Genomic DNA, 26683 nt, shown 5'->3' with positions numbered 1-26683 from the left:
CCAGGGGATGGTGTGGCCCAGAGCAGGGCAGGGGCTCCTGGGCTGTGCACCCACCAGGGGATGGTGTGGCCAGGATCCTGTCAGGATGTGCTACCAGGAAGGCAGGTGGGGAGCAGCCCTGCTAGGTGTGCTGAGCACAGCTGGGTAGGGGAGTCTGGCCAGTCCTTGCTAACAAGGAAAACCAGCTGAGGTACAGGGAGGTGTGCAGAGCCCAGAAGAAAAATTGCTTTGCATTTTAGCTAAAAGGAAAATCTCTTCATCAGTTAAATAATCTGTAAGGAGCTGGTTGTTAGCATGCTCATGCTATCTTCCCACATACCCTTCTTCCCTCTAAGGATCCTGCATCTTTTCTACTTGTGCTTTCTGCTCAGGACAGGGGCTTGTTTCCTTGTTCAACTTGTTGCACCTGCATCCCTGTCAGCATCCCCTGCATCTCATCCCCTACAGCAGCTGTAGCCCATGAGCACCAGGTACCTGAAGAGCAAGAAGTGATACTGTGGGAGGGTGTTCAAAGAAATTAGGTGTATCTTCAGCCTTGCTGCATTTAGAATTCAAGAGTGCTTATTTCTGCCAGCAGATCCAGCTTGCTTTACCTCCTACCCTCCGGAAATGTTCCCCCAGACTAGTGTTATCAACTCAATTAGCATTTCAAAATTCTCAGCTTGCAGGTGCTGGTTTCAGAAAAGCAATCTTATACAATGTTGAGCAATCCAGTTGGCATCAATTTGTTCTTAATCCCCTGTTCAAGCTGCAGACTGAAAAATATGCCCTTTTTCTTTTCAGTATTGTGTACAAAGTAAATAATCTTGAACAGCACAGGCTATATTAAAGATAATGGTGCCAAAATTGGTTTGTTTTTTTCTCTTATGCACACCGGGAATTCACAGTTGCTTTATGCACAATTTACCCTCCCACAGTTTGGGTATTTTTAGCTGTTTGATTTAGCTGGTACTGCTATGGCTACTGCCAAGGGAACTGTGGGGTGAGAGCCCCAAGTCCCACTGCCCATTTTCCCCAGGTGTCCCAGATATTCATCTTCCTTGCAAAAAGAAGTACATTAAGGTTTGACTTGAAGTTAAGAGTGCCCTGGGGTGCTCTGAGTTGCTGCTGTGGCAGCAGGAGGGTGCTGGAAGCTGTGTGGTTAATACTGGTTTAAGGAGAGCTGGTCACTGGCACAGTCACTCATTGGCACCCACTCTGCCAGTGTGGAATATTGTTTGTCTTCCATCCATCTGCCAGCCTTGCTCTGGTTAAGCCCAGATACCTTCTTTTCCCCAAAAGACATCTCTTACCCAGGATTTTCCCCTTCCTTGCAGCTGAGTCAGGACTGGGTATGCCAAGGTACTTGCATACACCATGTGCCTCAACTGCCTCCTGTTTTACCTCACTCTGTAATCTAAAATACCCCCACAATACCAGGTAACACATCTTTGTCTTCTCTCTTCCTGTGGCTGTTCCAAACCCTCTTTCCTCCAAAGGATGCTGGGCAATATTGGCCAGCAGATCAAAAAAAGCAGATCAGTGTTTTCAAAACTGAGCATCTGCCAAAGCGTGGCTGCAGCAGCTCATCCTTCCTGGAAGTTGAGAGATGTTGAGCTACAGATTCAGACATCTGATTTTAGGAAAACCCTTGCCACCTTTACAAATCAGGAGGTGCAGTCCATGAGGCATGTTTCTAGTGTCCACATGCTTGCTCTCATGTTTTGCTTTCTGCTCTGCCATCCTGATTTTTCAACCCTGAGCCATTTCCTGGGCAGACTGCTCTTGTTTGGGGTTGCAGGGTCGGGAGTAAAGCTCTGTGTGAGTGTGCTGGCAATGACTCAGGGAATTAGGCTCTAGTCCCAATTTTGGCAGAGCCTGAAGCCCGCTGAAGTCAGTGGGAATCTTCCTGTTGGTGTAATGGGCTTTGGAGCAGACCTGGACTTTGACATTCTACAGAGCAGTGGTTCCAATGTGAACCTTTGGCATTGTGTGAATAATAGATAGTTATTTTTATGTATTGTTTCCAAAGCCCACAACTTGTGTTGGCAGTCAGCGCTCCTAAAACGTGGGGAGCTGACTGGCAGCCTGAGACAAAGGGACAAAATCAATAACATAAGCTTCATGTAGCCAAGGACAGTCATCTCCATGTCATTGCATCCAACCTGACATAAAGACAGAATTGCTCATCAGCACTGTTTCCGATTCCAAGGAAAGGGAGCTTTGACAGAATTCATTAGTGCTTGTCTAAGAAATGATAGGATGTTATACACAATATGTTTATGTTTTCAAAAGGAAAGTGATGTGTTTCTTATGGATGTTGCTTTTCTGTTTTTGCACCATTTAAGATCACTTTTCTCTAGCAAAAGACACCTTAACACTTTGATCTGTTCCTGCCACAAAGCAGAGACTCTCTGGGGATGCAGAGAGGACATTTGCCACTGGCCATTTGCTCTCATCTTTCAGAAAACTAAGACCAAAACCAGCCCCTGCTTTGTTTTCCAAGGTGCCCTGAGGGGACACTAAAACTGGGGTCACATAAACACTTTCTATCCTGAAACACTTCCTCAGTGAGGTTGCTTGCTAACTGGAAAAATCCTGAGATGGGATATCTGTAAATTCACAGTTATACTCATTTTCCTTTCCCTTTCTGGTAATGTTTTCCTGCTGTTTCAGCAACAAATCTTACTTAGGTTTCCACCTGCCATTTTCTGTGCAGAAAAGAAAAGTTTATTTTCTTTTGGGATATTTTCTTTGCATTATAAGATCCTGAACTTTTCCGTAACATCGAAGATACTTTAAGGAGTTTTTCTTATGGGTGTTCATAGACTCGTTATTTCTTCTCTTGGAAGTGAAGCTTTGTAGTGCTTCAGTAATGGTTTGGAAGGGATGATATTAACACATTGATGCTTTGTGCATTTTAAATCTGCTTCCATGGTGGTAGAAGCACAATGCAAGGAAAGAACTCAGCCCTGCAATGCCTGCAGATCTCTGAGGCAAACTAAAGCTTAGTGCAGGACTGTGACTCTGTCTCACTTTTATTGATATCTGCTGATTTTTTACTGCTGTTTGCTCAGCGGGAAGTGTGGTTTGGGTGCCAGCCCTGCTCAGATAGCCAAGCACTGCCTGAAGTAGTCATTTCTGTGACCTGGTGCTACTAATGTGCTACTGCTGCCCAAGCAGTGGAGAGGACGCTAAAAGCATGGCATCCTCCTCAATAATTCCAGGCTTAGTGCTGGACTAGGTGTGTATTAACTCCCATATGTAAAGACTTGGCTGGAAGCAATGGGGATGGAGCTTTGATTATTCCAAGGCCTGTTACCAAGCAATGGCTGCTACCCATGGCCATGGCTTCTGCTTATGGGCTGGGAAGAGCAAGAGGTTAGTTCAACCCATGGATTGCTTGTCAAGCATTTTGTATGGCTGTCGTAAACTCTGACATCTGTTATTTCCAGATGTGTTATAAAGCAAAATTAGAATGGGTTTGGGTTGGTGTATCTGTGAAAGATAGCTCTGGTGCTAAAGCATTTGTATAAAATATGCAGCTTTCAAAACTGGAACTAAGACCTTTGTATGTAATAAGCAAAAAAAGTGTTAATTATTTTATTTCTGCAAACTTAAAAAACAAACAAAAGAACCTTTCTGGCCAGGTGCTGCCATTGCCAAATACGCATTTCAGTTAAACTTTGCTGTGTTTACATTTCTAGATAATAAAATTCTTTGGTTTATGGACTGCCAGAAGATAGAAAGCTGAGATTAAAGTATCAGATTTGATAAGGTTTGTTGTAAAGTAAAGGTAATAACGAAACAATGCCTATTTAGTCAATTTTCTAGTTATTAATGTATTTTAGAGAGTGTCAAGCTTTCACCAACCTTTCTTGTCTTCTCTTTTCGTTGTAATGTATCAATGTATGTGTTTGCTATTAGATCTTTCCATTAATTTGATGAATGATGAAGATAAGTAATGCTAGTTTTAAGTATCCTCTTCAGCAATGACAATGACCCAAAAGAGAACAGTCTGCTTTGATTTCCACCTTTTCCAAAGTCCTTTTCTGGAAATTATACATAGAATAATATTGCCAGGATGGAAATTCTGTGTGCAGGGACCACATTTGTAATAAACACATTTCTAGTGTAGCCACCAGGCTGTTCAGAATTCTCTTTGTTCATTCACTGGCCTGTGAGACCTTAAGAGTCTTATTTTAATCTTTCCACCTTGTTTTTTATGAACTTGGCTGCAACAACTTTTAAAAGAATTTTTATGATTTCTTAAGGGCATTTGTGTTTCTTTTGTTACCCCAGTGTCTCAGCATTTCATCATCTGTACCCACTGCTTCACAGTGTACATGTTAAGTGCTATTATCCCTCTTTTATTGAAGAGAAACTTGAGGACAAAGTGACAAAAGCCATTGGTACAGGGACTTAGGAGCCAAGACAACAAAAGGATTGGTTGAATCCTTTTTTTCCCCCCTTGTTCTGTCCTGCATTTCCCTTTCCTCAGGCTACCCGTGTGGCTTGGGCTGCTAAGATCCAGGCTGTCTGCTCAAATCACTCTTAGCAGGATGGCTGCACATCCCATCTGCCAGCATGATCTGAGTGTTTAGAGCTCCTTCAGGAAGACTCCTGCACCCAGCACATGATGGCTGTGAGAGCTGGTGACAGCTCAGCCTGGTGGATGTGTGTGCATTCATCTGTGCCAAGGTCTGCTCCAAAGAGGAAAAGTGTAGCCAGAGTTTTCTGGTGTAGCAACTTGAAGGTTGTTTCACACCCCTGACTGAAATCATCTTGCACCTGCCACAACATGATATAGGCTTCTTATAGCTGTATTGTAAGAACTTCGAAAACTAAGATTTTTTGAGTCTTTCTAGCAGATTGGTAGCTGCTTTTGGTGGGCATATCAAACACTGGCCATGAAGTATTGCCACTCCATAAAATAGTACTTCCTGGCATTTCTGGCATTAAACATTTTAAACAGCCATAGAGTATTTCACTTGTAAATCTCAAAACACATACATTACTGGCTATTTAGGGCTTAATTCATTTCCCAAAAAAGACAAGAAATTCCACTTTCTTTATTGCACTTGTTCCAGCCCTCAAAGTGAATGTTGTCTGTTGAAAGTAGAATAGACACTAATTTGGTCTCATAAAACCACAGATTGTTTCAACTTTCCTTGAGTTTCTGAATGAATAGATGATCAGATCCTGTGATTCTGCTCTCAGCCTCACTGGTGATATGAAAGAGGTGCTTGTCCAGCCAGCTCTATAGCTGTGCCATTCTTTTGTTGCCTGTGGTACACATGCTCTGCTCCTTTTTTAGTCTCTTTTTATTTTAATGCTCTGCAACAGGGTTGCACAAAGATGAGTTGGCTTTTAAAACACAACTTCATTTTGCAGCTATATGTCTGTGCCCAGTTTTCTTTTGTGTTGCCCATGGAACAAGGAGGCTGTGTGGTATCTGACACCAGGCTTTTTCCAGTGATTTATTAACTGTGTCAGAATAGCTGTTGTGAATGCTGGGAAGCTCTTGAGTATTGTGACAGTTGATATTGATTATGACAGTTTGTAGACTCTACTGCATTGTCAGACAGTGGATCGTATTTTGTCTTCTTACTATACATACCATGGGCTATAGATCATAGTGTTTTCTTTTAAAAGGGACCCATTGTCCAGCATTCTGGCTGGTATGAGAGAACTTCTGTAGCATATTGTGCAACAAATAGCAAAATAGTTCAGGCACCCTATGGGACAAACAGCCAAATGTCAATTGGTTTAGGAAAAAAAAAAGTGAATAGTTTGTTCTGGCCTTTCAGGGCAATGAGCTATGCAATTGATAGACATGGGTTAATTAGTCTGAGGATGTCATTTATGAAAATACTGGTATCCTATATTGCTGTTGGCCAGAAATCCACAGACCACATAGGAGGAGTTTGCAACAAGGATTTTGGCTGCCAATCACTTGTAAAGGTTGCTTTGGGTCTTGATGGAAGCTGAGACTTCACGTTTCTAGAATGAGCCTGAGGAAGAGAAGATAAAGATTTTTGCAAACCTGGGAGAAAATGAAAGCTAGTATGTGAACTTCTGTGATGAGCACATAGAATCATAAAATTGTTTAGTTTGGAAAAGACCTTTAAGATCATCAAGTCCAACCATTAACCCAGCAGTGCCAAGGCCACCATTTAACCATGTCTCTAAGGGCCACATCTACACATCTTTTAAATACCTCCAGGAGTGGTGACTCCACCACTTCCTGGGCGGCCTGTTCCAATGCCTGACCATCCTTTTGGTGAAGAAATTTTTCCTCATACTAAATCTAAGGCTCCTCTGGAGCAACCTGAGGCCATTTTCTCTTGTCACTCGTTACCTGGGAGAAGTCAAACAGATCACCCCAGACAATGACCTCTCCTGACTGGTTTTAGCCAGGCAGCAGTTAAAGTAGCACACAGGAGAAAGGATTTTTCTGTTTGCATAAAAGCTGCTTCGGTGGGGGAAAAGAGTCAACAGCTGAGCTTTTACAGACAACCTGATTGGAGGAGAGAGTCAAAAGCCATTTTGTTAATTATGTTGCTGTAATTTACTATATTGCTGCTGTAATACTGGAGGAAAAATTTTCCAACAATATATTTCTTTTTGAAACAAAACCACACTTGAGATGAAGTGGTGACAGCGAGTAGGAAAGAAATCATTCTGGTTTTTCTGTTCTATTTCTGCATGACCATAATGGGTCATAAAGTTACACATTGAGATAACAAACCTTAGCAAAATGACATTTACCAGTCTATGCTGTTAGAATTTTGATCTCACCCTGAGTTAAGATTGATTCAAATGCAGTTCCTGATGCAGTTTTACATTGATGTGATTCAAAATCCATTTCTGCTCTTACCTTGTAATTTAATTGAAATCAGGCTAGTAGCAAGTTAGTTTTGTAAGGATTATTTCTGAGATACGTCAGACCAAGACTGTGGCACTGAGCTGGGACCTAGGGGAACTGAGCTCAGTACTTAACCCCACTCTGGGCCTGATGTTGGCTGCTCAAACCAGTTAATCTCTCTCATGAGATGAACCCATGCCCATTTATAGTTGTTTGTTTGCACTGTGACATCTTTCAGAAGCAACATTTCCTACCAGAAGCCACGCTTGATCTCTTCTGGGATTTCTAGATGCTGCTCTAATACTAACCATATTTTCTGTAATGTGATCTGTATTTTAATGAGTCCCTAATGTTATCAAGGAGACAGATTTAAAGAAAGTGATTTGATTTCAGTGATGATTCAACTTCCCATTCCACACTTGCATTGAAGTTGGATTAAATGTAGCACTCACTGTCATAATTATTTTCCATAATGACAGAATAATCTAGAGCTTGTACATTTGCAGCACTACTGTAAGCCTCAGGGTGTACTGAAATTTTACAGTGGCATCTCTCAGTCCAGTGTCAGGTATTAGTGCTATATTTTTATAATTACAGATTTCATTGCCGAACAGCCACAGCAGTGTCAGAAATGCCTTGAAGGAAGGCTAAATTGAACAGTTTTTAAATGTCTGCTTTTCACTGCAGGCATATTTAATTTAATTTTCTTCTAATATTAATAAAATATTTTGAAGAAGTTACATGTAAGGAATGAAGAAGTTCCAGCATTCAAATGTGAAGACTTGTTTCCTTAGATGGCTTATATCTGAAACTCTGGTCACAATTCTCTGTCTGTGCAGAGTTCTAGCTCCTTAAGCCTGAGACCACACCTGAAGAAGATAATTTTGGTATTGTGCTGTGATAAACAGCTTCCCAGCACCAGTTGTAGACAAGCAGTCTATGATGAGCAACCCCTTCCTCTTGGCTTCCCCTTGGCCATCATAGGGTCCTCAGACTGTTTCCACACTAACCCTTGCTAGTTATTTGCCTGGAATCTTCTCCAGGTGTTCTGGCCTCTTTGAGATGTCTCAGGTCCTTTGTGTTACAGTCCTTAAGAAATTTTATTTTGTTTTCCTGAGTAAAGGCATTGATAATCCCTGCAGAAGCTGCATACATTTTCCTCTCCCATCCTGGTGCCCAGAACTGCCTTGCAGGTCTGTTTTATTTTCAGAGACTGTGGGAGCCTCCTTGTGTGTAGGTTGACGCCTGCTCTCTGACAAGGCTGTTCCCTTTCTCTCTTCCCTTCAGATGGCGTTCACAGTGTCACTGCGGTCTGCACCCTGCGTGTCACCATCATCACGGACGACATGCTCACCAACAGCATCACCGTGCGCCTGGAGAACATGTCCCAGGAGAGGTTCCTGTCTCCCCTCCTGTCCCTGTTTGTGGAGGGGGTGGCGACTGTGCTCTCCACGGCCAAGGACGGCATCTTTGTTTTCAACATCCAAAACGACACAGATGTCAGCTCCAATATCCTGAATGTGACCTTCTCAGCCTTGCTCCCTGGTGGCATTCGAAACAAGTTCTTCCCCTCTGAGGACCTGCAGGAGCAGATCTACCTCAACAGGACACTGCTGACCATGATTTCGACGCAGAGGGTGCTGCCCTTCGACGACAACATCTGCTTGCGGGAGCCCTGTGAGAATTACATGAAGTGTGTCTCTGTGCTGAAGTTTGACAGCTCAGCGCCGTTCATCAGCTCCAACACCGTCCTGTTCCGCCCCATCCACCCCATCAACGGGCTGCGCTGCCGCTGCCCCCCTGGCTTCACGGGGGACTACTGTGAGACAGAAATTGATCTGTGCTACTCCAACCCTTGCGGGAGCAACGGGCTGTGCCGGAGCCGAGAGGGAGGCTACACTTGCGAGTGCCACGAGGACTACACCGGTATGTGTTTATCTTATCTTTGACCCATGATTTAGATGTTAGACCATCAGCCAGGCCAGCTCTGTGTCACGCTGAAATTGCTGGCATTTTTAGTCAAAGGGAGAGAAACTCCTGGCGCTGCCTTCTAGTCAGGAGCAGGCTTGTGAGTGTCACTTAGGGTGAGTCCCATATCCCTGCGTGTATGGTGACAGGAACCCTCCCTTGCTCCGGGTCATGCAGGGGGACTGTCAGCTGCTGAAGAGATCTGCACTGCCTGAATTTCTGCACAAAATGCTTTATGCAAACATGTTTCTTCTGTCTGGAAGGAAAAAGGTGGGACACATCTCCTGGTTCGTGGGTTTGCATGTAAACCAGGGCATAGTATGGGTGCAGTGCCTTGGTAGGAGCTCCTCAGCCCTTGGTCATCAACAAAGCATTAGGATTGTTCTTCTTCCCAAAAGGCTGCAATAATACACACTTAAGGGAAATGCTGCAAGTCATCTCTGGTTTTTAAATGTCCAGATAAAACTCCAGAAGGATGTAGCTGCTTCCAGGCCTGTCTCCACAACCCGCTGAGGAACATACTTAGCCTCATCATGGACTTGACAGCTAATAAAGATCAAAGTGCTGCTTCTCAAATACTCCTGAGAAGTTACGAAAGAATATTAGGTGAAGGTTTTCTGGTGTTTCAGTAAAGTCAGAGAGATTATTTATGTATTTGAAATTGCACATGCATTTAAGCCTTCTGCACTGACGTGCTGCCAGCTGTAATTTACACTGACAGCTCAGCAATGTCTGCTGTGACCCCTGCAAACAAGGGCTGAAGTAGAGGGGGTTGGTTCCCAACACTGCCTCTCACTGCTGAAGTTATAAAAAATTGAAAACATAAATTATTTAAATTCTGATGGGGAAAAAAAAGCTAGATTATGTGGACCAGCCCCCCAGGTGGAAGGGTGTTCCTTCACTCTCTCTGGATTTGCCTCAGGGCTGTCATAAAAAATGTGACTGGGGAAGGAGCTGGGAGTTAGTGAGCAGGGACATGGCAACAAGGGAGCTGGGCTTTTCCCAGCATGGGGGACAGGGGATGCTCCCTGAATTTATGCAGGGCTTAGGGCAGCAGGACCTTTCTAAGAAGATGGGGGCAAATTTTGTGGCTTAGGGGAAAAGCCCTGAATAGAACTCCGAAATGTTTGGGATATTTGGTGTTTGTTGAGGAGTAATTTTCCTGTAATTTTCTTATGAATGACTTCCACAGTGAAATACATTATAAAATCCATTATCCATTATTACACGATACATACAGAATTGGGCATCACAAAATAGATTTTATGATCAGTAGATTTCATTTAAAATGTTTGCATACTATTATACTGCATATAGGAATGCTTAGAAGTAGCAAGTTTCATTAACCAAAGATATGCATAAAACTGAAGTTAATACATCCTTGTCTTAGTTTTGGAATGACATGCATTCCATCACATTTTTAGAATCAATTGCTAGAAATCTTCAGAAGAAATGGCTAAATATACTTTTAAAATGAAAGATAATAAGCTTATATTAATAATTGATGAACATGTTTAATACTTAATGCTGTAGTCAGAACAAGCACAGTACATATTTAGAAGAGAAGCAGCATATTCATATACAAAGAAAGATTGGATCTTTAACTCTATTTTCAGTACATAGTTGTTGAGTTAAAAATTAACTGTCCTGCAGCCAGGGTATTACCTGCCAGGTAAAGTGGTCAGAAGTTAAGGAGTGAGCACTGCTTATAACTTTGCTGTCTTTAGGTTTCAGAGTTAACTACACTTGAGCGAAACACTTTCTTCTTTGAAAGAACAGTTTGATCACATTCAGATTGGCTAGGGAAAAACACTTCCAATCATGATAAAAAGGGCCCTAGAATATCTTATCCCATAAATAGATAAAAATATTACTGAATATTTCTGTTTTATTACTGAGTGAATGCAGCTGAAATTTAGAATCTGCTCTGTGGTTGGTTTATGTTGCACTGATGCCTTTAGGTTCCATGTTGCATGACAATGTTTTGGTCATCAAACCCAAACATCTACCTACATACAGTGGTCGTTGGTTGATTTTCATCCCCTTTACAGAGCAAGGTTTAAAATGTTGTCTACCAGTAATCTATTGCCAGAAATATTTTATCAGGATGCATTATTTAATTTTGTCCCAATCGCCTTTAAATATTGTTATTTTACCTATGATTTTAATACTTTCTTTAAATATGTTCATATCCATTTGCAAGTTCAGTTTATATCTGTTAATCATAATACTGTGTTTTCAGCTTGGATGTAAATTTACTGTTTACAGCAATCCAGATTTTTTATCTATTTGATATGTAAATAGCATAGGTTGGTTTCAAAAGGAGCACTGTATATTGGCTCTTGGAATGCAGTGGTCATAAATCAGAATGAGCAGAGAATTCCTAAGTCTGAAGGTTGGAAGACTCTGGTATTACTGAAATTTTATAATGGTACTAACTCAGTATAGTAACATACCAGTATGAGTATGAATGTTTGAATTACTTGCAAAAGATGAAATATGAATGGTAATAGTCTATGAAATGCAGCCTGCTTTGGGAGCTCTCATGTTTCCATTTCCCAATTAAGAGCCTACACAGAAAAATAATTATAAGAAAATACTAAGATCTGTCATCTCTCTGGGGAGATAGGCTGCAATTTGATGAGAAATCATTACACAATCATAACCCTATACTGATTCTATCTGACTGGTCACCTGCTAAAAATACAGTGCTTATTTCCTGTACAAGATAATTACGTCCTATCTTAATAGGATGGAATTTCCCTCCATTTTTCCACCCTGCTTTGAAGCCCTCCATTTATTTTGATGAAATTGTTAGTCATTTATGCATGATGAAAGTTTCTCTGTCTTCAGGAGTTTTCTGTTACGGGCACAAAGGTAAACTGAGCTTCTACAAGGTATTTCTGAAACCTGATTACTGGCTAGGCTGGGGTGATTCGGAATTAACTTCACTTCCTGTGATGTAAGGAGGTGAGTGAGGAAGTACATATATTTTTAATCATATCTTTTCAGACTTATGACCTCTTTAACTTCTTTTGTTTACATATAAATTAATGTAGAGAAGTGAACTATGTACACACCAATGGTTGGGCTATTGATGGCAGAGAGCTGTGTGCATGGCTAAAGGGTTAAAGGATGCAATTTTAGCTAAGCAAACACATTTAATGAACACTATATAAAGCCTGTGTAATTTTTCCAGCTTCATTTCATGTATCTTGGAGCGCAGCAGAAGCAGCTGAGATGAGCTGTAGGTGAAGGCTTAGAAGGTGGAATTTTTTATACTTCCCAGGGGCAACCCCCTCAAGTGCAAATGCATCATGTCATCCACACCAGTTTTGGATGCCACAGCAGTTCCTGAATGAACTGTACTTCCAGCCTCATCCTAGTGCCTCCTACAGAGCACACCATGGGTCACCACCTTTTTGGCTGTGAATTCCCACTACTCCTGCCCTTCCATGAGTGGGTGCCTCCTCCAGGGCTATGCTTACAGTCCTTCTTCTCCATGGTCATGTTCCCAAAAAGCAAAATATTATTGACACAGAACAAAAGCACTCTAATGGAAAAAAAACCCCACCAACCCCTGAAATAAGGAAGAGGTTTAATGTTCCCACAGTTCTCCTTAGCATTATCACATTCTCTCTGCCTCCTTTGCTATGCAACCCCTAGCAAGATCAATTTGTAGGGGAAAAAGATCATCAGAGCATTCCCCATATCCTTTGCATCTCTCCTTGGATTTCACTTCAGAGAGGGGAGGAATCTTACGTGGCTGTAAATCTTCTAGTAATCAAATACGGCAATTAGAGACCTTCTGCTTGCCACATTTTTTTCTCTCTTAGTTTGTATTTCTTATACCATATTGACATGAGGAATCATGACATCTAATGTGCTTGCTATGAATTCTGACTTTGTGTCATGAGAAGGTAATTATAGCTGTTTTCTCGGCATCCTGCCAGAAGTCCCTAATCATATTGCTTAGTAAATTCTCAGTGTTTGGCCCTTGCAAACATGGAACATAAAAGTAAATGTGAAGATATCTTCTGCTTTATCTTGACTTATATCCATTCTCCAGATAGTAATTCCCCAGCTCACTCTGATACCAGATTCTCATTTTTCAGGCCACAGAGATTTGTTTCAGGGAATTTCAGCTTTCAGGTAGAGAAATCTGGCAGTCACAGGAGTCGTAATGAGTGTTTTATCTTGTGCAAGAAGGTCTGAAATTCCACTCTCGCTTGCACTTCTGCAGCTCGGTGGGATCAGAGGTGTGTAACAGCCAGATCCTGTACAGCAAATCTAAATTTGATTCCTTCAGGTTCCTCACTGCATCTTTAACTCCTTGTTTAGCTTATGAAAGGCCATGGTTTTGTGACAGCAAGGCTGAAAAAAAGTGATTCTTACAGGCTTGTGGAGCTTTGACAGCACTTTCAAGTAGCTGTGATAAACTTTTTTCTTTAATATTGAACACCAAATAAGAAATTCCGTCATTCACTAACATTGCCATGTAGGAACATTGTCCATGGCATATGACAACTTCATGGGTTATCTCTGATATTTCATTCACAGATTAAGGGAACACGATGAAGGTACTGAAATGTGTCGTACCATTGCTGCCTTAAAAGTATCCTTTAGTCTAGGTCTTCAGAGTTGTGCTACTGGATTCCAGGTGCTTTTATACACTAAAGAGATGAAAACCTAGTCAAGGTCTAATACTCTGAAAAACATCTAGTAAATTTTAAGAGTTTAAATATAATCACAGTTGTTAGAGTTCCGGGTGATTCGCAGTATCTCCAGAATTTGAACTCTTAGCAGGTTTTTATGAAGTTTTTCTGCTGCTTTTGGATACAGCAAAAGTTGAGATCTATTACTGTCATGTTTCTGTTGATTATATTCCTGTCCACGTCTGTCACCAACTCACAGATGAATGTTGCAAATCTGGAGTTTAAATCAGATTCACAGGACTCACTGAAGAGGCCTACCATTTCTCTAGGTGGGTTTTTATCTGGAGGATATGTCCTTCAGCTAATCTTCAACCTACGCTCACTTGTCAGGATGCAAAAAGCCTTTCCTAATTGGATTACTGTGGTCTATTTGTTGACAGTTTAGATCTCAAATGGTGTACATGGCCTGCAGCCTTCACAGCAATCTGCTATGCTTTTTCTTAAACCCAGGCAAAGAGTTTTATCGCATTACCCTCATCCTGATGTGCATAAACTAGCTCCTGTTTAAAGTTCCACAGTTTTCCCAGTCATGTCCAAGCCCTCCTTGCCCCTCACCCCAAGATGCTGCAGGCAGGATGGTCTTTGATTCAGCTGGACTGCTGCAAGTGCTGGGGCTTTGGATGCCTCTTCTGGAGCCTTGTGTTTTATCTTCCATACCCATAGCAACATTTGCACTGATCAAAGTCATGTGGAAACCCAGCTACAGACTGAACGTTGTGTTTGTTCTTTTTAATTAGCCTTAGTATTACTTGACAGGACTCCTTCCCGGGTGCTCCTGCAGTGGAGGCATGGTGGGTGCTTTGTAGAAGCAAGCAGCAGATCACACACCAATGTAATCACTTAGCTCTGGCTTCAGAAGCTACCTTAGTAATTATTCTCCAATATACTTATGAATTCAGCTCTTCCAAACAGTTCAGGGTTTAGGAAATCCTCCTTACTGATTATGGCTTATCTTCTTTTGCCTCTCCGTAAGAGAGCTGTGGGGCTGGCTTCTTCTTCCCTTCATTTAGCCACTCCTCTCATTTGTCAGCTGAAGTGTCTCTCACTGATGATTTTACACTTTTTCCCCAGATTTTGATAACTAAAAAAACAGAAGTTAAAATAGCATGTAATTAAAATTCAGTAACCAGATAACTTGGGCCATAACCTGTTCCAGGATAGTTCCATTCTCAGAGTTAGATTTTTATACTGACTTGCTCTTAGTGCCCTTGGTGTCTGTGAGGTCACGCTGGAGTATGGAGAGAAGGCAGGTTTTGGGTTGTGGGCTGTACAGTACAGAGTCAAGGCTTGCAGACAGGAGAGGCCTGCAGGCACAGACTGTGGGGGTACAGGGTTGTGGCTGTGGAACAAGTGCTGCCCCAGCTGTTCTACAATGCAGGTGTTTAGTATCGAGCCCTGATGGGCAGGTATAATCTCAGGGTGCTTGAGCTTGGAAAGGACCTCTGCAGATCAGCTAGTCCAACCCCCATACCGTGGCTAACATTGGTTTCAGTCTCTTTTTTTCAAGTTGAATCTCATTAAATACCTGTTATGAGAATTACCCATTTGACCCTCACAGCATGCCCAACTAAGCTTATGTTTGCTGTCAGGCAGCTGCCTTTGCATGAACAGGGCAAACTGCTCACCTGGCGTGGGCACCTGCCTGCCTCTGGCACCTGAGCTCTCTTCTCACCCCTTGGCAAGGAAATGTGCTACGAGAATGAGCTTATCAGTGGTGTCCAGTGGGAGGGAGATACCCAGTGAGCACCTCAGGTTTCCTGTTGGCATCCTAGTTAACAACGGAGCAGTCTAAATTTAGGATTCCCTTTGTTCTAGCGCATGTGAAATCTCTTTTATTGTCTGTAACCTGTTCTACATGTATTTCGTTTTGCATGACATTGCTCTGTCAATTTTAAGCAATTTCTTGTATCTTGAATTGTTCTCCTGGTTTTATATTGATGGTATTTCTGTTACCACACCCAAGTGGGAGTTGCAATTCTCCCAGGCTTTTTGAAAACCTTTGTTATAATGCATTTTCTTATCCTCATTGGTAAAACTAAAAAACACGTGGGAAGTGAAGCGTAATTAATCAAAGTGGAGGTATTTGATATTATCATTTTATAGGTACATGTAAAATCCTTCCTCACTGCTGTAGCTAAATTCCCACACAGTGTCATAATTGTGAACACTTAAATGCATTGCAGATCACCGGTCTGACAGAAACTACACATACAGAAGTTAGTTTTAATTAAAATATTTTAAATAGCAGTTTATTAAACAACAGCAAATTTCTCTGTGACTGTAGTTTACAATTGTGTTTTTATTAAATAAGCCAAGTTGAGCCTTGTGTAATGTAAGATTTGGGTTTTTTTCTCATTGTTTAATTTCAAAAAGGTTAGCTGGATAAAATTTTAAGCTGCACCAGTGCATTCTCATTACCCAAACATGCACTTGTTAAATGTCAAAACAACCCATATGTTAGACTACCCTTTAAGTGGTGTTTTTTTCTCACTGAAAACAAATCAGATAAGGAAAAAGGAGGAGAAAAACCCAACAACTTGCCTCTAAGTTATTTGTGTAGAAGATAAAATCATAATGAGATCGTATTTTTTCCATTATATCTTATGTTCTGGAAAGCCCCTCACAGTGTTCACAGCAGATCAGAGGAGAAGACAGACAAAAAAAAAAAAAAGAAATTCCAGGACATCTGAAGTGAAATATTTTAGATCTTCCAAAACTAAAAGGAAATTTAACTTCCAAGGATCAAGGTAATGGAGCTCCTTTTCTCCTTTCTGCAAATAAAAAACTGGGAAGTAGTAAGACTGAATTACAAAAAATATTTTGGGCTTCTGTATATATATTTACAATTACCAAGTTGGATATTTTTATTTTCATCAGTGGGTAAACAATGAGAAATTGGCAGGAAGAATGGCTGGTACAGAGACGAGGGTATCAGGATGATATCCTGTTAGGAAGAAGAAAAAGCATAAAGTAGTTTCTTGTGTCTCTGTTCTTTGTGTTGTGATGATTGAAAGTTTCGACAGTTGAGCACCAGACTGAGGCACTTGGCCTTGAACATCAAGATAATTACAGTTGTGCAGAGCGTGGTGGGAACCACAACTTCATTGTTGTTGCAAATGCTCTTTTGTTTAGAGCATCATGGTTCAGTGCCTGCATCCCAGCCCTGCTCCTCCTGGGGCAGGTTTTGTTCTGCGACCCACACTGTACGCTGCCCCCGAAACGCAGCTTCCCCAGCAGTCTGAATTCTCACTTTCTAAAAATCAAGAAGAAGATACTTTACTTCAGGCTGTCTCTCAAATTCTCCATAGAGAAGCATATGAGACCTTTTATACAGCATTTTCATATAGTATAATTAAAAAGAGTGTTTTAATTAGATAGGCCAGCTTCAAAGGGTCAGCACAACTGATGTGCATATTGTAAGAAAGATGAAGATATGAAGAGGAGTGCCTTATATGAAAAATTAAACACATTCTAATTGACACAATAAAGTGTATTAACTCTAACAAGATGGTAATCATTTAAAGTTACTATAAAATTGAATGGTATTTAACAAAAAGGCTGAATTTTAATGTATTGGACTGCTGTAAGCAGAGTTGAGTACAAGCTGTGGAAGCTGTCTGGATTAATTTTTTATGAGTCCATTTAAAAATATTTTTTAAGAAAGTAACTTTTCAATTTCCATCTGTTCTGTACATTTAAAAATACATGGATTTTGGGCTTTTCTGTGCAAGATGTGTGTGACATTATAATCCTTTTTTCAGGACTCATTAAGAAAAAGTCAGTTTCCCTGATTAAGTTGATTTTTTGTTTTCAGCTTGTGTTCCTGAGCTGTGTACCAGATATTTTTGAGGCTACCAAAACAGAATATTATAGGATTATCTTTTAAACCCTAATCCTTTTAATTTGACAAGCAAAGGGACATTTTTGCCTTTTTTTTTCAGAATTTTCTTTCAATGTATAAAAATGGAAATTTGGTAAGCATCATATTATTTTTTCCAGTCCTTAAATCTCTGCACTACAATTCACAGTAAAGACAGTTACACAGTGCTTTTAAGTGTACCTTTCTTTTAAACTAATACTTCTCATATAAAATGAAAATATAGAGCTCTGAACTCCTAGCTTCCCAACATGTAATTACAATAGTAGATTGACTTTAAGCATGGGTTTCTGTTGCATTATTAATATTTTATGGCTTCTCTTCAGTTATTCTTGCTAATTGGCCATTATGCTTCTTTCCACCAGAGCTTCTGGGACCACCTAGGGTGCTAAGGGGCATGATTTGATTTGAGGTCTGCCTGGTTCTAAATTTCCATGATATTTACCATGCCATTGGATTACACAGAAGGTGGGAGAGTGAGATTCTCCTGTGAAAACTTCTAATTTATGGAAAGCACAAGATGCAGGCTTTCACCAGCCTTCCTTTAGTGGAGATGTGCACAGTTAGCTGTTTGTGCAGTCAGTCCCAGCGGGTTACTGGGGACAAGGGGAGATGGCTTCTTCTGTGTTTGTCTCTAGTGAGCTGAATCATCACATCTGTAACAGTTACATGGAGAAGATTAAGTGGGATCTCAGTGAAATAAGGGCTGAACTCTCCTAAAGAAAACAGCAATGTTGGCCATTGAAAGGGAGAAACTGATCTTTTCTGCACATTCTTCAGCCTTTATCTTTCTTCTTCTTTCTGAGGGCAGATATTTGCCGATGTGTTCCCTTTTTGAACTGCTTTGAGATGCTAACTTGATCAAGAATAAGTGCTAGAGGTTTCCTCTTGCCTACCAATTTAGGAACTGGGAGATGCAACCCCTTGGTGATCTCCTCTGTGGAAAACAGCTTAGAGAAACGAGGCTGAAAGGGAGCGGGAAGCCTGATGGTGCCTAAAAGCATGTGTGGTTTTCCAGCTCCTGAGTTCCTGTTGATAAAAGATGTTATTGCACACACACCCCTGCCACAGCCACCACACCTTGCTTTCCTCATTCACATAAATAGTTTAATGTATTTTGAAAAGCCCAGTGTGAAGCCAAAACAGCCTGTGGAATAGCAGCCTTGTGGAGTTAATGGTCCCGGTGGTGGCATTTGGTGCCCAGGAAAAATTGCAACTCTGTGGGTTGAAATAATGTTTTTTGTCATCGGAGCAGAAGCACAATGATTCTGAGTCTCCTTCTTCTATCTCACTGCTGCCCATGGAATGAGGTGAGAACTAGGCCTGGCAAGTGGTTCCCATGCTGAAGTGCCTGCAGGTGTGCAGAGATGCAAATATGGATCAGCCTGCAAAGGTTGTCCCAAAGGGAGTCTGTCCTGCCAGCCATGGGGACTGCTCCAGCCCTCGGTTCCCTCCTTGTGCTCCTCCTTGAGTAACACTGCTGGAGAGGAATCAAGAGGCACGGAGAGATGAGAAAACAAAACATAATATTGAATGTATATATAGTAAAGGTAGAGGGTGATTGTGCCTCTTAAAAATAAATGGAGGGAGGGATATTTCTCTGTAAATTAATGTGAGTGTGTTATGCAAAGGGGTGCTTTGTTCTTACACCTCCAGCTTCTTCACCAGTTTTAAGGTGGGATTTTTAGGAAGATATTTATTCCAAGTAAGACATAATGCAAATTACAGACACAATGGCATAATCTAGTTTGAGTTTTATCTTTGACATCTATAATGATGTTATCCCCCTGATAAATACATCCAGAGATAAAGCTTAGGCTTTTATTTAAAGGCACTGCTTCATCACCATATCTTACACCAAGTCACTGCAATTTGCATTATGATGAATTGTCTGACATGTAAACCTGCCACAGAGCTCAATATAACTGGAAATTTTTGTGCATTTCTTTTTTCCCTTGTGTAGATTTGTACTGTGATTAGTTCTGTGTGAGAGACAGAACCTAAAAAGGTCTCTAAAGCTTTACCTTACAGATCAAATGCAGAAGGAGATGACACCTTGCAAGGGGCCTGTACATGACAATAAATGGTTCAATAATTTAGAGACATTAGAGACAGTTGTCAAGTCAGCTAAGACTAAAGATTAAGACATTAAGAATTTACCCACTGGACCCCATAGGGCAAAATTTATTCTTAAGTAGGTGTGGCAGGCTAAAGGCTTGGGTGCTAAAGGTCTTTTTCCAACTAAAATGATCCTGTGATTCTATCAATTTTTCTCATCCACCACATCTAAAGCATTCCAAAAAAGTGCTTTTCCTCAGCATTTCCTCAGAAGCCCAGGGTGATCATGTCTGGTGCTGTGGGAGCAGACAGCAGGGAGAAACCAGGCATGTTGTGTGCACCCCTGCCCACTGGCCCATTGCAGGAGACCAGTGCCCAGGGTTCACACAGAAATGTCTCTTCATGAGTTTGCCATTGAGCATGTGCCCCACCTCTGCAAGACAGAGAGCTTTTTTGAGAGGTATTGGCACCAATCCATGGGCTGTGAAATCTTGAGTTACCTCTTTTCTTTCCCAAAACATCAGGTGGGCTTCAGAATTGAGTGTTTTCTTAAATAGAGAATATTCTACTGTGGCATCTGGCTCCTTGCTCACCAGGATACTATCAGGAAAAAAATCACAATATTTCTGATAGATCTTGGTTGCACTTCTGGTGCTCACACCATTCTGGCCTCATAGCTGGAAGGTGAAAGGTGAGTTGTCTGGTGTAGATGGAGTGGAAACTTAATGCCTGAGAATTTTTAATCCTCAATAAATACACAAGGAAGAGAGCACAGATATTCAGTTGTGACTTTTGTCCATGCTCTGTTCTTGCCAGCACTGGTGGAAATTGTATGGGAGGATGAGGTCCAGTGACCATGCACACCGAGCATATATAATCTTGAGAACATGCTCATAATTTCTGGAATCCACAGACTAATTCATTTCTCCAACAGATGTGCCCCAAATATCACTAATCCTCCTCAGTATTGTTTCTTCTCCCTCCCACCTCCCCCGATTATTCCTTCTCATTTAAATGCAAAAACACAAAACAACCCAAATCATCAATCCATCCATCCTTCTCTGCAGGGTGTCTTTTGTTTTGCTTTGTTTTGTGACCAGGGAAGGGGAGGAGTCGAGGGAAAATGGACCATCTTAGCTCAGGCTGATGCTGCTCTAGGATCCTGGGCTTGTTTTGGGGCTGTCAAAGGGCCAGGCACTGTTTCAGTGACTAACCTGCATGTGCATTGCATTAGCAGGCACAGCCTGAAGCAGACTGGGAGATGGAGAGCTGCTTTTGCTGCTCTTGCTTCTGTACTGTTTAGCTTGGTTTCCAGTGGGGAAGGATGAGCAGGTAGGATGGGGTCCTGGCCTCTCCCTTGCCTCTTGTGTGTGGCCCATGGGACACTGTCAGGGTGGTCCTCCTCCTCCTCCCAGAAGCTTGCAGGGCCTCAGAGCAGCCAGGGTGCAGATGGTTTCCCTGAGGATCCTGGTGGGAAGAGGAACTGGGAAGGCTCAAGGAGCATCATCCTGTTGAGGTGTGAGTGGGAATGGGAGCTCCCTCAGAACAAGCACTTTTGGTTGTAAGTTTTGGGCTGGAATTTGACCACCAAGAGCTCTCACATACCTTGGGGCCAGCAGATGACAACCACAGCTTCAGAGGCAAATAAAAGAAAATAAAAGGCCTCCTATGTTCATTATTTTGAAGCATCTCACGACTAAAGATCTTATGACCCTTATTTAGCTAAGTCTTGTGATTTTTGGAAATCTGAATTGTGGGTTATCAGGGATGTCTAGGGGGAACTTTATGGAAGAAGCACAGGGAAGGGAGAAGGGTGATCATAAAGGAGAGGTGTAAGAGATACATATATGTATCCAAAAGAGCAGTGGTAATTCTGCTCACTTTCTTGCCACCAGCTCAGAGTTTAGCACTTATGCCCACAGAAAAACTAAAGCAGATCCAGAGATAAAAGAGTGATTTCCAGAGTATCTTATTATAGAATCATTCCTCCCTATCACCTCAGAGAGCTGCTTGACAAGCTAAATACAGAGTGTGAGAGGAATGTTTTTGCTGTTACTTTGCTTAGTGCTATAAAGTCAGGTTACTCTCTTGCAAATACATATGATTAAGTCTGGAATGGTTAGCAACTGAAATTCTGCAGGACAGCTGTCCTGCAAGTCAGCACTGTGAGTGTGTGTGTGTGTGGAATATGTTTATGTAGGTATGTATGTATTATTTTACTTTAACCTGTTTCTCATAATATGCCTTTCTAAGGCAGAAAGCAGCAAAGGGAGCAGAAAGCAAAAGAAAGGAGGGAGACTCCAAAATGGACCTTAAGGTGGTGTTTCTCCCTACAAGAGGATTTGGGATGATTTTAATGAACCTAGATCAGTCCCAATTCTAAAAACATAAACAAATGGGTAAAAGGAAAGATGAACATGTATTTTCAAGTTTAAAGGTTTAGAGCATTGTTTAGAAACCTCGCAAAGTCATGACCATAAGTGTCAATAGTATTGAGTCTGCATGGCCTCTCTGAAGTGGCAGTAGGGGTTTGGCACATGATTGCTAAGAGACCCAGATTTTACATCTGTTTTTCAGATAACACTGCTGAGTCACTTATGTAAAATGATGCATGAATTTAGTTGTGCCCTAATTAATCATGGTCACTAGTACACCAATGGCTTCTATTTGATCCAGCTTCTCCATCATTCAGAATGAGTTGGCTAATTTTTCTGGGTAGCTCTCTCTAACTTCTGTAATAAACTCAGTAGATGTTTGTTTGTTTGTTTGTGTCACATTTCATTGGTAATTGCCATTTGCTGCCAATTTGCTGGGAGGTAAAGCTGACATCCAAGTAGGGTAGGCTCATGCACCACAGAGCAACTGAAGTAATGAATTTCCCTTTATAGGCAAAATCCAATACTAATTTTTATTATTTGACTTGCACCTATATTTTAGGCAATTTTTCCTGCAGTATATCCATGCAGAATCAGTGGACAGAGGTCAGTGTCTGCTAGAGGTGTTGATCCATTTCACGTAAGGCAAGCATTGAGCCATTGGACTCACACATGAGCCATCTAAAATGGCTTAAAGCTGTATTTCCATAACAGTTAAACCTTTCTAAGACCATTCCTTCATTCTTATTCCTTCCCATGTGCTTGCTGTGCTATTCATCCCCTCAGTCCTAGCAGGGACTTAATCAGAAGATCACTAACCCTTCCATAAAGAAATGAATGTTGTTTTGCCATCTTGGCTCTACAAATCAGTCAACTGCAGGATTGCATGAATGCCAGCACAAGGGAGGGGGAGGAAACTGCAGCATGCTTGGGGAAAGGAGGGGACTGTGGCAACTCCCACTCAGTCTGAACTATGGTGAAACCACCCCTAAAGCACTGGATCCCAACCTCTTTATCTCTTGTCCCAGTAGAGATTTCCAAGCTGATTCTGCAGCTAATTTGTTTTTAACAGCCTTCTTATTACTTAGTGCACGGATTGCTTTGGTGCCAATTGTCGTGTAAGGTTAGTAGCGGTTTAGTTGCTAGAGGAAAAGGAGGATTGATTTCCCATAATGTGCAAGATAGCAAATACATTTTTAATGCTAGTTGGTTCTTTATTAGGGCAAAGGGTCAATGGGAATTGTTTGAAGAATCTAGTTGTTCTATTTCTTGTTGTTTCTCCTTTTGCCTTATTCCTTGTGGATTCTCCTTTCCACTTTAAAGTATATAATTTTGGGTGGGCTGCTTAAATCAGCTTCTCAAAATGCTTTTTTATTCTGGTAAAGCAACTACAATGATAGAGAAGATTAATACAAGTCTAGAGCAAGTGATAGGATGAGGAAAAGAAAAAATAATCAGTTCAAGTCAAACAATTACAGACAGTGAGTGAAAAATTAACTTGTCCAGGGAAACAGAAGAAAAAGAAAAAAGAGCATCAGTGCATATCTGCAGCTTCATGTAAATATGTATTTAATGTAGTGTTTCAGTTGAAAACAATCAGTAAAAAAATTTCAGGACTAATCCCTAAACTGGTATATTGGGGAAACACACTGCAGTAAACTGATATGAAGAGGAATTCTGTATTTATTTGGACACCATCATGTTGTTTCCAGCAAACTTTTAAACATTATACATTATTTTAAGGTAAACAACTCATCAGCAAAACCACAGGCAGGTTTCTGCAAAGACCAGCTCATTGATGCACACCAGTGTGCTGCCTGAAACCCACAATGTTCAGCTCACAAGGCATTTGCAATTGTGAGATTATTGTCTCAGTTTTAAGAGAGGTTTTTTTCCCACCTTTTTATCACCATTTATTGTTTACTAGTTAAACTTCCATTACTTTATTTGGAATAGGTCAGAGGAAGACCAGATCTAGTCAGCCCTTGTCTTTGCCTGTTCTTGTTATTTTGCACCTGATACCGTGGAGTCCTCACTTATGTGAACTTAATCAAAGACATGTTATGATTAACATCTTTGCAACATTAGTCCCAAAATCAAAGAGGATAAGGTGTGTATTAAAGACAGAATGTTTGTGAGCAGGATGCTGTGTCAAAAGCAACTATCATGTTTTGATCCCAAGGGCTTTAAAAACGGGAAGCACTATGTAAAGGGCTACAGAAAAGCCACAGGACTCATAGCTTTAGGAGTCATCAATATTAATGGTGAGCCTGTAAGATCAGCTGCTGTCGTGTCACAGTACATCATTTTCTGACAAGGGCCAGAAATTTTCAAAGCCCAGGAATCTGCCAGCAGATAACAGGCAGCCACGGGCCGTGTTATCTGACAGTGCATGCTTTAGCTTTTCCAGCTGGAGGGGCTGAGCTTCACATCCCTGCTTGGATTTCACAGAGCTGTGATGTGTAACTAGTTTGTTCAGTGACTCCTAAAATGCAAGCCAATGTGAAAAATTAAACTATATTAGTCAAGGAAATGCTGTGAGGAGCAAAGGAAGGTTTCATGGGCTGGGTGAGTGGCTGAGTCGTGCTGCCATCATCAGCATCACAGACTGACCCCAGGCTGTGTGTGACAGCTATTTGGGCTGTACTTTTATCACCCCAGCCCCTCCAGACCCTCACTGCTCAGCAGCTCTCCCTCTTCTGTACTATTTTTTCCTACTGGACTGTAAAGCATCCCTTCTGAAGGCATGTCCCAGCCCTCCAACCTCCAGCTGCGTGCAGGCACAGAGACACTTTTCATTCCCAAAGGCTGGTGCATGCAGTTCCCTTCCTTTTCTGCTCCTCAAGTAGCACTTCCCTTAGGGCCTTCTGACTCCAGCCAGCAACCAGCTCTTCCTTCAAGTCCATGCCGGCTTTGGTTCAAATTCTGGGGATGGTTTTTAGGCTGTGCCTCAAAGCTCCTGCAGGGCAGAGCTACAGGACAGTGATGTGTCCAAGGGGATGTGGCTGCCCTTGGAAGTGACACAAAGATGCCTTCTGCTGCCAGTCCTGATCAAAGCACTGCTATGAATTCTTGCTCAGATGGCTACTCCATAAAGGCAAAAATGCTTTGTTTCTAAATAATTCCTGGCAGTATTGGAAAAGATGGTAGTTAAGGTTTTTCAAGTGTAAAAAACAAAATGTTTTTTGGTAACCTTTGTGCCTCAAAGCACAGTGACACTTTGGATTTACTGGTGAGATTTCAAAACCACTATTTTAATATACTTTGGTAAATGCACATAAAATATGAAAATTCAACATCAAAGAATATGCATCAAATGCAGTTCTCATTTACATTACACACTCAAGAGAATTCAGAATAATTTTAGCAACTGGGACATCAATGATTCTACAGTTGAATGAATATAGGACAAAGAATTTTGAAGCACATTCTTTTAATTTACTTATTTACACATCATAATGAAAAGCAGTAATAAACACAATTCCATAGAACTTTTCTGTAAACTTTATTTTCTCTTAAATAGTTTTATGTCTGTATAGGTGTTCAAAAAAGTGCTCTATGCATTCTTGTTATATCACAGAATTAGTACAGAGCTGTCAATGACTTCCAGCTTAGGCTTTTATATTTCACCTCTATATTGCCATGGTATTTCCACAGCATGCTGCAATGCCAGGAATCTCTTCTTTTAGCTCACCCTTTTTCTCTCTGTGTATTCAAGCCTGTGTGTTATTTGCTTTTACAAAATACATCATTCTGTTCTCAGAGAGCCTTGAAGATTACATTCTTCTCTGAATCAGGGACTTGTTTCACTAAATGTCCTGCTACTTTTTTTAAAGCAACAAACCTGTGTTTTGTTTTTCTATAGGATTTTTGTTTTTCCATTTTTTTGAGAGTTCTGGTACACAGGATGCATGTATAAGGACTGTGCTTATGCAGTGGATCATCAACAAGTGCCTGCTGTAGTGTTCTCTTAAAACATCTGATGTGTGTGTGCACTGTGTGTGGCATATCCGATATACCAGGGGAATTTTCTGTCTTGGGTGACAAATTGAGATTTTCCAAGAGAAGCACATTGTAGAGCATTTAGAAATACTAAGGAAAGTGTATTCGCAAAATCTTTCCTGATATGCAAAGCTGATCAATGCAAACGGGAAGATATTTATCAAGGGATTTTCACAGCATTTCACTTAATATGTTAAAGTGAGAATATAGGAACATCAGTGCTGAAGTGGAAAAGCTCTAAGCAGAGCGTTGAACTCAAGGCTACATGAGTTATTAGTTCAAAGTAATGCACAGAGCAGGTCCACCCTAAACAGCTGAGCCCACCTGGATGGGGTGTGCATTTGCCTGCCTCCTGATCATGGCAGTCTTGTGTTTGTTCCTGCATTCTGCCAGCTTAAACCATACCTGTCTGCAAGGCATGTGATGTTGAGGTGAGAAGAAAAAGGTGGCAAAGCTGGAGAGCCAAAACTGCCTGGCTGCCCACCTCACCCTATCTCAGAAATCACTACCCCTGGAGCAGTGACTAAACCAGGTGCAAACCATGGCAGGTTACAGCCTGGCACAGAGAGGAGGTGCAGATCCAGGTCTGGGTGCAGCAATACTGCCCGGAGTGGGCAGCTTTGGCATGGGAACCTGTGGGAGCAGGGCTGGGGGGCAGCAGACGGAGCAAAACTTTCCATTTGAATTTGCCTTTGTTTATGAGTCACAGCCCACAGCTCCTGCTGCTTTTACTTTCCTGCAGCAATGTATTTTCATGCTTTTACCTGTGCTTGAATCAATCAGAGAACCACAGAATGGTCAGGTTTGGAAGAGGTCTTTGCTTGTCCAACTCCCTGCTAAA

At 41.4% G+C, this 26683-nt stretch overlaps 1 protein-coding gene across 6 annotated transcripts in view; it reads left to right on the top strand.

Annotated features, from left to right (window-relative positions):
- CELSR1 (cadherin EGF LAG seven-pass G-type receptor 1) overlaps positions 1 to 26683 on the top strand; it is a 163465-nt gene that overhangs the window by 59012 nt on the left and 77770 nt on the right. For all 6 annotated transcript variants that reach the window (XM_085041436.1, XM_085041420.1, XM_085041426.1 and 3 more), the window contains exon 2: positions 8135 to 8773. In XM_085041436.1, the coding sequence (XP_084897562.1) occupies positions 8135 to 8773 (639 nt within the window). The remainder of the gene's footprint in view (positions 1 to 8134; positions 8774 to 26683) is intronic.

The sequence above is a fragment of the Lichenostomus cassidix genome, chromosome 1Aa (genome assembly GCF_008360975.1).
Source record: "Lichenostomus cassidix isolate B80296 chromosome 1Aa, HeHo_3.0, whole genome shotgun sequence".
Classification (NCBI taxonomy): domain Eukaryota; kingdom Metazoa; phylum Chordata; class Aves; order Passeriformes; family Meliphagidae; genus Lichenostomus; species Lichenostomus cassidix.
Note: the sequence above shows the minus strand (reverse complement) of the source record. Positions and strands in the feature narration are given on the sequence as shown.